Genomic DNA, 14,021 nt, shown 5'->3' on the forward strand with positions numbered 1-14,021 from the left:
ATGTTTTTTTACTTTATGGGACTTAAGGGTCTTTGTAAGATTGAGATTAGCAGTCTAGCACGTGCAACACCTCTGTGTAAATTTGACTTGGTTTCCTCTGGATACATGTGATGCCATTCATCCTTTCATAAGAAACAGTTAAACAGTACTTGAAGTGTCAGCGCCCTCTGGTGGCCTTAAATATACTTGATAACGTGACAGTGCTCCATTGTTAAGAAGATCAATGTCCTTTATGTCAGGACTTCTTAGTTACTTACTTAATTGTGTCATACACATGAAGCTTAAAGACTTTTTAAATGTTAAATAAAATAGGTCACATCTCCCCCTAAGCGGACATGCTTTGGATTATTTATTTGACTGTCTTTTCCTGTGAGACGGGCTACATTTGGGTTGTTTTCTCGAGATCTGTTATTTTGCAAATCAGGATAGAAACACTGAGAAGTGCAAAAAAAAAAGGTACGTATAAAAAACTTGTTTAAAATGTTTAGGATTCAGTCAGACTTGATGTTTAACACAGAATAACTGACTTGATTTCATGTGCTAACAGTCCAGCTTTGATTTCTACAAGTCTTCATATGTTCTCTGATGTGATGATGGAAGACAACGACTGAGGTTTCAGGTTTGATTTTATTCTTTGCTGCAGACGCATTGATTTCCCTCCCTGTGATACAGCAGTTAACAAGACCCCAGTGTTCGTCATAAAACCACAGAATACCTCGAACAGGAGCCCACAGACGTTCTGCATGTCCCACAAACTCATCTTTAATTATTTAATCAACCACTTCAGCAAACTTAATTTCTTCTCCCCGTCCTTTAATGCATAAGTTACACTCACAGCAACACATCCTAACTGCTGCAAAAATCATCTTTTTTTTAAACAACTTTAAGTGCTGCTTACTCACTCACTCTCACACACACACTCACTAAAATCAATCGAACCACCATGAATAATGTCGCTTTCCCTGATGATCAAAAGTTTGCAGATCAGTAACCCTTTATCAACACAAAGTGAAGCACAGATATGAAGGACAGGCAACAAGTCGAGTGCTTTATGGAGAGAGGCTTCAGCCCCATTTGACTGTTTTCATGTCTTCCTCTCTTTTCTTCGCTCGGATGTAGCATCTCGCTCTGCACAGTTGAGCACGGGGGCTGAGGCCGCGCTCCCGGGTTGCCTGAAGTCCAGCCTCAGGATCGAGTAAAACCTTCAGTTTGGCATTTGGTGGAGCTTCATAAGCATCTATCTTCCTCTCAGAAAGAGGTGACCAATTCCTTCAAGAGCTCCCCCCCCTCTCTCTCTCTCTGTCCTCTTCTTGTCCCTCATGCATCGTTTCTGTCGTGATCTTTTTTGAGTTTAGCTCGAGATCGAGAGAAGTCCGTGTTCATCAGCGGTGTCAAGAATCCTGCATATGACCGGAGACTCCACCTAGGATCATAAAATTAAACATGTTATCAGTGTTAACCCTCACAGAGTAGACTCAGCTTCTTTTTTTCACTCACTGGTTACTTGTGAACTTACACCAAGGATGTACTGGCAGGTCTGAGGCTCCAGCATGTAGACAGTGACGGCGTGGGGAGACTCAGACTCCTTACATCTGATGGTGAGAGGAGAAGTGAGATGGGTGAAAAATGACACCAAACCGGTTCTTTGCTCCCGCTCCTCTCGTGACTAGTATTCACTCACTTGAGCTTCACGGTGACCTGCCTCGGCTTCCCCGTCAGATCACACAGATCGCCGTGGCCGTAAAAATGAGACACCAACCTGTGATTGGAGAAGAGGAGGCGAAGAGTGAGAGAAATTAAACGTGGGGTCAGTTTCATGAACATCCAGTACGAGCGTCCTACTTGACTTTCTGCACGCCGTCATCTTTCAGCTGGTAGGATCGGGCGATGTTCTTCTTCGCCCAATCGATGTGCTCCTCGATGTTCCAGCTCCCGACCACCACGATGTTCTTTCCCTGCTCTTTTTCCTGGAAGAGAGACACGTTCATCAAAGATCCAGACCCTCACAGACTTCACTCCGCTGTAGTAAATACTGTAGTTGGGTTTAATTCATATTTTTTAAACCAGAAGAAGCAGTGTGTAACTCTGACATCTAGTGGTTAAAACGGGTACTGCAGGCTCCCCCCCCTCCTCTCTACTGTAGAGAGGAGGGGGCTTCAGTGTTTAGCCAGTTCTGCATCGGTCTGTAAACCTTTCTGCCTTCTAACCTCTCAAAAACATCTCCAATATTTAACCTCATTTTAGCAGACCTGTGAGAGGACAGACAAGGACTGTCCTGGGACTATGTGGGTTCTGGGACTGGGCCACAGAAAAAAGGCGGGACTCTTACCTCATGGTACTGGTGGACGTGCTTTCCGTAGCAGAATTCGTATTTCCACCACCCGACCCCCTGAAACAAAGCAGCGATGAAACGTCAGTGAAGAAACGATCGAGCACGGCTCGTGCTCTGCAGACGAACACGCCTCACCCCGTGCAGGCAGTACGAGCCGCTCAGGAAGTCCTTGACCAGCTGCTCATCCGTCAGCCGAGAGATGTGGGTGGTGCCCACGGTGACCTGAGACTGCCCTCCGACCATCATGGGTTTGTGGGTGGAGGTGAAGGCCTCCTCTCTCACTGGTGACACCTCCTCCTGTGACGCGTCAAAGAGGCATGGAGTCACACGTCATCGTAACACGCAGCAACCGCGCTCTCACACACACACACGCGCGCCATGTCTCACCTCTGTGGTCTCTGCACTGGCGCGGAAAGGCGGTTTGAGCAGATCCTCCTGCTCCTTGTCCAACATGGCGAGCTTCTGAGGCTGCAGAGGGGAGCCGGCCAGAGACTGGCAGAAGATGGCGTTCACTGGAGATGACTTGAACCTGAAAGGAATTCACTCGTCATGTCCTGGTGTTTACTGAAATGTCCCCTCGGCCCGCCGCTGTGAGGAGTGAACACCTCGTGTTTGAACATGGTCACTTACCTGTATTTTGGATGCGCACAGAGCAGCGGCGTCAGCACCACCACCTCGTATTCACACGTGGTGACTTCGGCCACCGACAGGATCTCGTGTTTGGCCTCCGGGTGGCAGACGTACAGCACCGACGTGGAGCGAGCCGTGTTCTGTTTCAGCACGCACGGAGTCCCGTTCCCCATCTCCAACGAGAAGTAGGGAGTCAGCTGACCCTCGATGTTCTTGGCGGGAACCTGGACGACGGCAGAAAGAGCGAGACGGAGGCGTGCGGAGTGTGAGAACAGACAGCGAGGTCGGTCGATCAGAAAAGCTTTTTGACATTTAACACTCCTTACTTCTGCTTCATCTGCTGACTTCACATCTTCAGCGTCTTCATCTTGACCTAAAATATGAACCAGCAGCTTTAGACGCACACCAAGAAGACAAAAACACAATTCGAACAGTCGATATGAGAAAAGTAGAGTACACACCGGTTTCTGTGGACGCGCTCCTCTGCGCCATATTCCCCAGGAAGTACTCCTGAACATGAATTTTCTGTTAACACACGTCATAACATTCAGTCCATACTTCACACTGCGTCCTCTTCACCTCACGTCCAAAGTTACGAAGTCACAACTGACCTGTCCGGTGTCCTTCTCCTCGTGATACTGTCGTATATGCTTTCCATGACACACCTCGTACGTCCAGTAGGACTCAATCTGCAACAACATTCAAAAACAAAACCTCTGCTCATAAGTGTGACTCTTAGGATGAGTGTGTACTGTAAAACTCAGCTCTCAACTGAAGGCCACGGTGTGCGTTTAGTGTTGATTAGTTAGTAGATTAAATATGTGAGGGTGAAGCAGCAAGACTCAAAAGATACCTCAACATCTGTCCAAGATAGACAGATGTTACACACTTGATGTCAAATGTTTTTTTCTGGTGTAAATGTGCATGCTGTTTATGTTCATGAAGAAGATGTGACTCTTCACGGTGATCTGATTCACCTCCCCGTACATACATGAAACTGGTGCTCTGCAGATGCAGATAGCGTGAAGGACTGAATGTGGTTTCTCAGTTTCTGCACTGAGAGCGAATCAGGGGGGGGAAATGAACTGAAACTCTAAGTCTCACCCTGTAGGAGCAGCTGCTGCGTTTGAAGAGCGGCTCCAGCAGTTCAGCGGGACTGGGCCCGGCGTAGTCCTTGTCATTGCCCTGAGACGACAAAAAAGACACAAGACAAATAACACATGTAAAGGTCAGTGCGAGACGTACGGATGGAGCTCGATCAGAAAAGACAAGAGCACTTTAAAAAGAGAGAGAGAGAGAGACTATAACCTTCAGAGGAAGGCTTGCTTACCTCGTCTCCAGGTGCCAGGGAGGGCAGGTGACATTTATACTTCTCCTTCTCTGACGTCGTCATGATGACGTAATCTTCTTCCTTATAAAGCACACCTGCAGTCGGCTGAAATTCACAGACACATTTTTATTAGAGATGAATATGAAGTGACTTCATCTCTTGACAGTGTCATCTATGTTCTCCGTCAGTCCCACTGAAAAAGAGTTAGTGATTTAGGAAACATACCAGCGTGAATTCAGGGCCTGGCCAGGTGATTTTGAAGGGGATCTCGTCTGTAAAGGACGGGTATCCTCCTCTGTTTGCTGAGACGCCGCTGCAGACATCCAGCAGCCCCCCGACAAGCACCACCAGCAGCCCCGCCGTCATCTCTCCTTACCCGGCTGCAGAGCTGCGACGCCCCGCTGCACCTCACACTGTCACCGGCCGGAGTGAAGAGGGACCAGACTCCGCGGAAGTCCGGGTTGACAGACGATGGATGCGACTTAATGAGACGGATGTCAACACAGCAGCAAATACAGGAAGTGAACTGTGTGTTTGCCACGTCGAGTTCCGCCTGTGCGTGGTGCTGAAATTACAACAGCGCCCTCTGGCGGCACGGAGTCGAAAACAGGCACTGTGATAACTGGAAAACAACAAATGCATCAAACTCTGAACTCTTTTGAGTTTTCAAAGGGTTTCCATATTTTTTTTTTTTGCTTTTGAAAAGTTATTTCCATTAAACAACTAGTAACATCATTTTACAAAATTTAGTCCTGCAAAAACAAAGTCATGATGTCTTTTTTTTTTTTTTTTTTCAAAAGTCTGTCTAATAACCCAAAAATGTTTCTCAAGTCTTGAAAAATAAATGAGATGTACAAATTGCTCTCCCCATTTTTTTTGTTTCCATCCACTGTATAGGATCTCTAAATAAAAGCCCCAAAATAAAACCATTCTGGAGGGAGTGAACCAAAGTATGTTTCACATCTTAAAATTTCTTGTCAAGATGGTAAGATGATCATTGCCAAATTAAAAGCAGGTCATGTTAATGGAAAGATGAATTAAGCATCATATCATTTTCTCGCTGTTCAAAAGATGGTCATGTTTGGTGGTGATGTTTAATAAACTCCACATACACTGTACTCTCAACTTGACCACACACCTTGTGTGCATTACATCTGTTATTCAATGCTTCCTGCTGAAGAGGTTCATTGAGCTTGTTTGCACAACACAGAGCCATCTTGCCTCATCTTTGCCTCCCAGTGGACGAATATGGAAGTTGTATTCTGTCAGCGTGTGCTCAGAATTCACACAGCTGACGCTTTAGGCGATCTCTCCTGCAAATATTTCTCACAGGAACTCATCGTAGATCCTGTGCCTGGGCTGATTTACTGAGCATTTCCTGTACATGACATCATTTGACGTATATGGAGGCAATAACAAGAGCTGCTCTGTGCCAGCTGTGAAGCACCCTCACTATTTCACCCTGTGAGTCTGTTGATGCAGCATTGCTGTGCGATAAATGCAATAAATAATCTCTCCTCACCTGAACAGTTCACATGGAAACAGCTCAGTAAATTTAAAACACAGACCTTGAAAATATGTGCTGGTGCAATTCACCATGGAGAGCTCCTTGGACTGATGGCGAGGGTTGGGAGTATTTTTATTTTTTTTTTCTTCAACCTGTTGGTGGAGCTGTTGATACGAGGATGAGCCGCTCGGGAGCCAGCAGAGAGATTACAGCAGAGATTTTGAGACAAAGAGTGAGAGGATTAGGAGGAGAAAGAGATGTGGAGGAACAGAGAAGGATACAAGAAAGAGGAACGCCCTACCAGACTATATCCACCCTCTACAACCACTCTCCTCTGCTTACACCTGTCTGCTATGCACACACTACATATGGATGTTAATACTCAGCTGTGTGTGTGTGCATATAGTAGGCTGCATTCTGTATTTGAGAAAGATTAGATAGATTGAGAGATTTTATTTCCATGTCCTTATTTTCTTTGTAATGTAATATCAAGTGTGCAAAAGGATTTTTTCAAACTCGAGCCTTCTGAAGCAAAGAGAGTTTCCAAATAAGACAAAATGCCTTTAAAAGCGGCATTATATAGGAACTCAGTTTGGTGCCCACCATCGGTCACTGAGTTGAACTGCACTGTCTTCACACGGTAACGTTATGGCTCTCCATATACGACAAACAAACAGCAAGGAAGTGTAGTTAGAAAGCGCAAGCAGTGGTTAGCGCACACTTCCCCATGTAAGGAGGCTACAGTCCTCAACGCGGGCGGCCCGGGTTCGACTCCCACACGTCGATCCCCTCTCTCTCTTTCTCTCTGATTTCCGACTCTGTCCACTGTCTGTCTCTAATAGAGGCAAAAAGGCCAAAAATAAACCTTAGAAAAAAAAGAAAATACCAGATAGTACTTTTCTGCTCCTACATGATGATTATAACGTTTAATCCTGCAGCTGTTAGCTTAGCTTAATTTAGAGAAAGCCAATAATGTAAAGAGGGAGAAATAGCGAGCCATCTGCCGTTGTCCTTGTTCTTTTGTTGTCATCTTTAGCCAATAAAATATTACTAATATTCTTCATCCTTTCTGGGTTTGTTGAATGGACCATTGAAGGCTGCCCATTCATGCTGCTTGTGTTTCGAGGACTTAGAAAAGGCTAACAGTTTTCTCAGGGGAATGTTGTTGTTGGTAGTGCAGGATGAAAGCATTACGATTAGATATCCGTACCTTGTTTACCCAGAGTAAGAGCTTTGTATGTACCCCCTTGTCCATATCCCATTGCAATTCTCACAGATACAATATGAAGCTGGAGTGGTGTTGAGTCTTGCTTTTTGCAGATGATGTGGCTCTATTGGCTTCTTCCAACCATGACCTTGAGTACACACCAGGATGGTTTGCAGTCGTGGGAATGAAAGCCTCAGGCCGTGGCTCTCTGCTGGTAAACGATGGATTTCTTCTTCTTCCAGGTTGGGAGTGAATTGCTGCACAAAGAGAAGAAGATCAACAGTCTCAGGATCTCTGGTGGCAAAGCTCATGATTCACCAATAGATCTAGACACAAACCCTCTCTTATATTCATGAGCTTTGACTAGGGACCAGAGGATTGGGTGGGGAATACAAGTGCAGATATAAGTTTGCTCTCCTTTAGATGGCTGCACTTTAGCTCTGCATCTGGCAAGAGCTACAGTAGGACGAGAGGGAGCCAGCTAAGGTGGTTTTGTTGATCTGTTAAAGATGACGATAAGTCAGTTTAGAGTTTGCCCTACATATTATGGCCAAAAGTGAAACAGTGGACAAATGGATAGAGGGGTGGATGGATGGTTAGAGTGATTGGCTGGTTGATGGATAAATATATAGACTGATGGATGGATGGATGATAAAGTAATGTAAATGTTGATATAGGGATGGATGGATAGATCACTGGACATATTATATACTGTACAGTTCTCAGTGTGTTGGTCCAATGTGGATTTTGATGAGTATTTTTTTTTTTATTGAAGTTTTTTATTGAAAAATAAACCTTTTTCTTTTCAAAAGTAATTTATGCACTTTCACTAATTCTAAATTAGCGCAGATAATTTGTAGCTGTGCCTCATTTAAATAGAAGAATAATAGGAGATGAAGGACACATACTTTACAAAGTTAAGTTAACAAACTAATAACATTTTGTCTGTGATATCAACTGCTGCTCAAACCAGCACTTATGGGAATTTGAGGCGGCAGTAGCACAGTCCATCGGGACGCCGGTTCAAGTACTGATGCGGACCAAAATATGGGCTTTGGTCTGGTAGCTGAAGAGGTGCAAAAAAACAATGAATTAATTGTATTAACAGGACTAAGTAGAGGTTGGATGCAACCAGTTGAAGTGTGCTGAAACAAATTCTGGTGTTATTTGCTGAAGTTTTTTAAGACCTGTCTGATGGGAACAAACCTCAACTGAACTCAAGTGTCCACTTTCCATTGAACATTTTCATTTATTTCACTGCCATCGACATGGCGAGCGCGATTTGCATAGACGCCTTCCACTCACTCTCACCTTATGCATAATTGATAAAACTGTCATCTCCCCAACCATAATAACATCGTTCCGAAGGGAGCAGGGAGAAATGAATTTTGACATTTGAAGGTCTCCAGTGAGATTAAGATATCTCCCGAGGTGTCATCAGAAAAAAACACACACAGAGTGTGTCAGGTGTCAGATCAATAAAGTCACTTGTGCTAGATATTTCTAATGGGATTCAATATTGATCTAGGGGAAATGATTTCTACATGTTGCATTTTTATTGTAATCTATGAAAGTTTCTATTCAAAGAAGGGTTGTTTTTCTAGAATTTCCCATCAGACTCATCCATACAGCTTGTCTAATTAATCAATTATGCTTCATACCAGTGTTCACATTAATATTGTGCACTTGTCAAGCATATTAACATAACAAATCATGTTTTTTTTCTCTCTGCTGACTGAACCACACAGACTCAATTTGTGTGCTGATTTTGTTGGAGTGATGAAAACAGGCTTTCACTCCGTCACACCATTTTGTATAATCTTCCATAAACTGCTAGGTGTGTTTACCAGCTTAAGGACCGAAGTGTCAGAACATGCGGTATGCTTCCTGATGTGTATTTTAAAGCAAACTCTCCCAGTTCTGTTTTGTCTTTATGTACACAGTTGTCACTCATGAGCCTGATGTGTTTTATTCGAGCTGTACAGTAGCACTGTGTTACATCCTGAACAAATCTTGTAGAGGGGCCTACCACTTGAATAAATGATGCAAAGAAGCAAAATAAAGTCGATAAAGTGAGAGAAACTTGAAAGAAATGGATTTAACCACGCTGGAGGACTAGAGTGCTGCTCTCCACATCCCTGCAGGGAAAGTAATGAGGGAGTATTTTTGTTTTCGGATGGATCTGGAAAGACTCCAGATCTTCACAGAGCTGGTCTTTGCTTTATTTGCCTTCGTTTGAGGCTTATGGCTCTTATGTTGGGATGTTAGAGCAGGGTCAGTGCAGACAGATCATCCATGTGTCCTTAAATGCACCATGAAGGCATTGAGCCCTCAATGAAACGTTTTAAACATGAAGTCGTTTTTTAGCGATTATATTTGAAGGTAAGGACACTTCTCTGATGTCTTTCATGCTGTTCATGTTGTTGAACTCGCCCAGGGAGAATTTCACCATTAAAGGTGTTTTTAAATATTTCTTTGACCATTGTTTAAATACATTAAAAGCTGGATCTTAAGTGTTTTCACTGACTTTTTAAAGAAGTTTATGAGACACTTTTTAGACCAGATTTTACCTGGAAATGTTCTTCTTTCTCAAAAATATTAACAAATTCTTTTTTTCAAATCACATCCAATACATCACAGTTAAAATGGCTGAATTAGAAAAAGTTTGATTCTACCTTATGAGTCCTTTTTATAAAGATGACATATAATCCCCTTTTCAAACAGTCCCATTTGGTCTAAATGAAACATCTGTGCTGTGTTTGTTCAAAATATAACATGAATCAAGCAGCAGCCTGTAGAAACCAGCTCTCTCAGAACGCTCTGTTTTAGTGTCTGTCTCTTTAAATGCGATGACCCCCCCCCCTCATCCCTCAAGGTATGCCAATACGAGTCCAGCTTCGAGCTGACATGGCAATTCGTCGGCATGCCCTCTTTGTTGTAAGACTTATGCAGACCACAAGCAAAGGACGAGATGGGTTTATTTCACATTTTATGGGTAGGTAGACATTCAGGTTACCTAAATAACACATGTATAAAAACACTTTAAAATGTGGATTTTTTTCATAATGTGTCCCCTTTAAAACTCAACAGGCCGTGGCGCCCTCAGGTGGTCTGTGAAGGCTTTCCCTCACAGAGCAGCAGAATAATATGCCCGGTCTCCATTTGTTATGTATTTCAACCCTGGAGGGATGCAGATGGTTGGTGTTGGTGAAGCGAAGGTCTCTCGTGGTTGTTTGAGAGGTGAGCAGGTCCTTTCAGTGGATGCAGTGTTGGGTCAGCAGGGAGATTATACATTTATATACGATGCCTTGGTCTCATTTCAGATCCCCGCCCTCCATCTACCCTTTAAAATGTCAAGGTTAAAAATACCAAATTGTGCTCACTGGGACTCCTCACATGAAAACAAACATATTATATATTATCTGAATGCGTGATTCTGTATTTATTTCCAGGTAGAGGACTCCCAGCACATCCAATAACAGTTTCATCAACACACTCGAGCCATCCGACTGTGACCAAAGGTGACAATACTGTCGATGTTTGTGTAAATACTTTTATCATCGCTGTTTCAGAGAGTCTTGTGTGCTACAGCAGGCTTGAATAGGAAAGTCAGTGAGACCCCAGACGTTACATTTTGTCTGTAAGCAAAGCAGAAAGTGGGTTAAACACTAGAAAATGCCTCCTCAGCGGTCTGCATAAGCTAGGTGAGCTTAGAGAAGCTACGGAGACTCGGAGAGGGAAAGTCGTTTAGTTCTTCTTCACAGTTTGAGAGTGACTGGCACAAACATTGCAAGGTAAGGAGGACCGGACGGAGAATGGAAACTGAGATTCTCCTGGATATTAAATCAATATCAGCAGCAGTGCAGAAGAATCTGAGCAGGATTAGGAAGTAAGCCACATAACCGTAAAAAAAGACTGTTCTACATTCTGCTTATGTTGACAAGAGTCTTTACAACGAAACATGAACACTCAGAGCAGATACAAATCTTTATTGCGTGATTGTATTTGCTACAAAAACACACAATCCCTAATCTAGCATGCTTATCTCACTTTGTTACCGCCAAACAAATAACACCTGTATATATTGACACATGTATAAATAATATACATCTCATCAGTTTACTTTTATTCAAAAAGACACCCTGAAAAGAGACGGGAATGTGGGACGACAGGTATGAAAGGTACGGGTGATCAAAATGTAAAATGCATTGACAGGAATACTTTGTAATTTTCAGAATACTGGTGCATTATTTGACTCTTTATGACATCCAATTAGCATTTTTAATTTCATATTGTCATGCACATTTTTATGTTCACAGCCGGGTTCAAAAACCAGTTTCGGTCTGAATGGGTCATTTCTTAATTTGTGAATATTGTCGGTGTTTGAAGCGGAGTTGACTGACAGGTGGAGACGTTGAAGGCTTCAAGTATCAGCTCAATTTCTTTGCCTTTAGATTGTTCGGGAGGTGACTCCCTTTACATACTTTACTATAATTATCATATATATTGTTGTTGTTGTTGCTCTCTATCCTTCTCCCTCTATCCCACTTTGAAAGCCTAGCACAGTTTCTGTTCATCATGAGTCTGCTTCTGCTCGAGGATGGGTTTTTTTTCTCTCCACAGTTACTTTGCTAAATGTTTGAGGTGGATCAACGTTGAGTCTTTGTGTGCGTCTTCAGAAACCAAGAGGTGACTTCACTGAGGCTTTGTTGATGTTTTACACAGTCTATGATAAATACACAAATACTGTGCAGACACAGTGAAGCTGAGTGAAGGTACAGTCCAGTAACTCTGCTATGATCACCTGATGGAGATATTATAGTCTCTCCAGGATGCTTTCACTTTTAATGAACCGTACATTTTTGTATGCATGCCAATAAGTGAAGTGGAGAGGCAGTATGTGTTCCTTTGATTAGTATGCAGATCATTCCCCTCTATTACATTTTGTCTTAATGTCTTTTTTGATATCTACTGCATGTTAAGCGTGGGACTCTAATTGATTGAAAATTGAGGTTCATCTCCTGACAAAATAAATACAAAAGTTAACGTGAAAGATTTCAATTAGTGCTCATAATTATGCCTGTTAACTTTTATAGTTGTGTTTATATGGTCGTGTGAAACAAGCGGCAACCTCCAATGTTTAAAAGTGAAGCTGATGCAGAAGAGCAAAAATCCTGCAGTTCCTCGAGTGTCCACGTGAGGCTGTCTGCAGAAGCACAAGAAGTCCCATTTTTTATTTATTGGAAATGTACATGTTTACAGCCTGGTTCAAGAAACACAATACGTCTGACTAGCTCACGTCTCTATTGGCACACACTGTATGGGGGGTGAATGTTGTGATATCTCATCTGTGCTGAGTCAATGGCGGATGAGCATCATTCACAATAAGGCGTGTAGCTGACCTGATTGACAGGCTGGCACGATGTAAGTTTGTCAGGAGGCTTAAAACCCGCCTTAGCTCAGCCTGTTGTTAGGTTGACCTAAAGCTAGCGTGGCCCAGCATTTCCATCATGGAGACCGCCATCAATGGGACTCTAAAGTCCCCTGCAGGAGCAGATGCATGACGCGACTTGTCCATCAATATTTACAGTCTATGACATGAAAGGAAAAATATTATTTGAGGTCACCCTGCAGAGAACCAGAAGCCTGTCAGATGAGTCGGTTCTCTCTCTCTCTGAATTTAATGTTTACATTACGTGCTCGAACCTAAAACACAGGAATTGCGTGCATCTTATTTTCTCTATGCGTGCACTTCTGCTGCAGCTTTAAAGCTTTTCAAGTCTTTCTTTTCCCCATTCAAAGTTTTCCTTACTTCCTCCCTTGCATCTTTGGTAAACAATGTATGGTGTTAGCACTCAGATGAAGAATTATATTGGCATGTTGGTATCACGCTGCCTCTTTCCTAAATGGCAAAAAGAATCTGACCTTTTCATGATCTCAGCGCTGTCAGAACATGACCTTTGTGCACAGCGTCTCGCTGCCGACGTGTGAGCCTTTAGACGAAAGAACTTGTCGATAGCAACATTGTGAGGAAAATAATAAAAAATAAGATATTTAATTTGAATAATATAACAGTGAGCTCCGATCAAGACTCACAACACTATGGCTCTAAAATATAAACTCATATATTAGCTATATGTGCATTTAAAGAACACAACGCTTTGAGCCCGACCGGAACCTTCTTCACGTGGACCAGGTTTGACACGTGTTCATTAAATGCCCCGTAAAGGACAACTTTGCCAAGTTTGAGTGCACCCTTAAAATCCTTCTTTTGCTGGGAGAGTACAAAGTTTGAAGCAGGAGCTAAACAGGTTATTAGTAACTAAAATACGCCATAGTTCCTGCGGTGCGGCATCAGTAAAAATACAGGAGGGTTGATTAAACAGTTCTGGATATCAGCACTGCAGTGATTTCTTCGTCGGCACGAGGCTGCTGATACTCCCTACATCATCACTTATTTCTACTATTTGTGTCACGACTCGAACATATTCCTTCCTAAAGGCGTGTTTGTGTAAAGATTATTTGCTGTTTTATGGAGTTTTTGTCTGGAATCACATATGAAAAGAATGATTCAGAGACAAACTCGCTCCGACATTGAAAGATGCTGCGAATGAATCTCGAGTGAATAAAAGAAAATTCAATTTGAACACCCACACAAAATCTGCTAGTGTTTTTTCAGGACATTCTCACACCTCTTTTTCCAGGGACTTGAGAAACTTTGTGGATCAATAAACTTCTGTTATACTTCTCGGTTTGTGGGCGTAGCCTGGGGGAATCGCAGGATGAGGAGGAGGTTGAGAACGGGCAGCTTGGCTTCCCCGGTGGGTCAAGGTGAGTCTGTTAGCCTGATGGCTTGTTCACTCTGCAGATGTCACCTGGTCATTATCCTGAGGCGGCCATCTGCCAGCTGGTCCTGCAGGGCCCGGCCACTCAGTCTTTTGGGTCCTGTGTGACTGGCAGGATCCATGCCGCTCCTCTTCCTCCATCCTGACCCGCTCCTCCACCTGCCTCCTTT

The 14,021-nt window shown here is 43.2% G+C and overlaps 1 protein-coding gene across 2 annotated transcripts; it reads right to left on the reverse strand.

Annotated features, from left to right (window-relative positions):
- Positions 1-608: 608 nt before the first annotated feature.
- Positions 609-4,982, reverse strand: erlec1 (endoplasmic reticulum lectin 1). 2 transcript variants are annotated; one of them, XM_079362555.1, is made up of 14 exons: positions 4,518-4,982; positions 4,293-4,397; positions 4,067-4,147; positions 3,574-3,651; positions 3,424-3,472; positions 3,289-3,335; positions 2,963-3,186; positions 2,720-2,861; positions 2,468-2,629; positions 2,330-2,389; positions 1,843-1,967; positions 1,682-1,759; positions 1,517-1,592; positions 609-1,423 (listed from the first exon to the last, which is right to left on the reverse strand). In XM_079362555.1, the coding sequence occupies exons 1-14, from the start codon at positions 4,656-4,658 to the stop codon at positions 1,352-1,354; spliced, it is 1,440 nt and encodes a 479-aa protein (XP_079218681.1). In that variant the 5' UTR covers positions 4,659-4,982; the 3' UTR covers positions 609-1,351. The 2 variants fall into 2 exon arrangements, with proteins under 2 accessions (XP_079218681.1, XP_079218680.1); XM_079362554.1 differs by having other exon boundaries at positions 3,424-3,487.
- Positions 4,983-14,021: the final 9,039 nt, after the last annotated feature.

Source organism: Symphodus melops (genome assembly GCF_947650265.1).
Source record: "Symphodus melops genome assembly, chromosome: 15".
NCBI lineage: Eukaryota > Metazoa > Chordata > Actinopteri > Labriformes > Labridae > Symphodus > Symphodus melops.

What these genes read in the sequence shown, in the direction of transcription:
- erlec1 (XM_079362554.1), bottom strand. Translation starts at nt 4,658, where the DNA reads ATGACGGCGGGGCTGCTGGTGGTGCTTGTCGGGGGGCTGCTGGATGTC. An exon ending in GCTCGTACTGCCTGCACGGG is followed by an intron (nt 2,390 to 2,467) that starts GTGAGGCGTGTT and finishes GCTTTGTTTCAG; the next exon opens with GGGGTCGGGTGGTGGAAATA. An exon ending in ACGTCCACCAGTACCATGAG is followed by an intron (nt 1,968 to 2,329) that starts GTAAGAGTCCCG and finishes TCTCTCTTCCAG; the next exon opens with GAAAAAGAGCAGGGAAAGAA.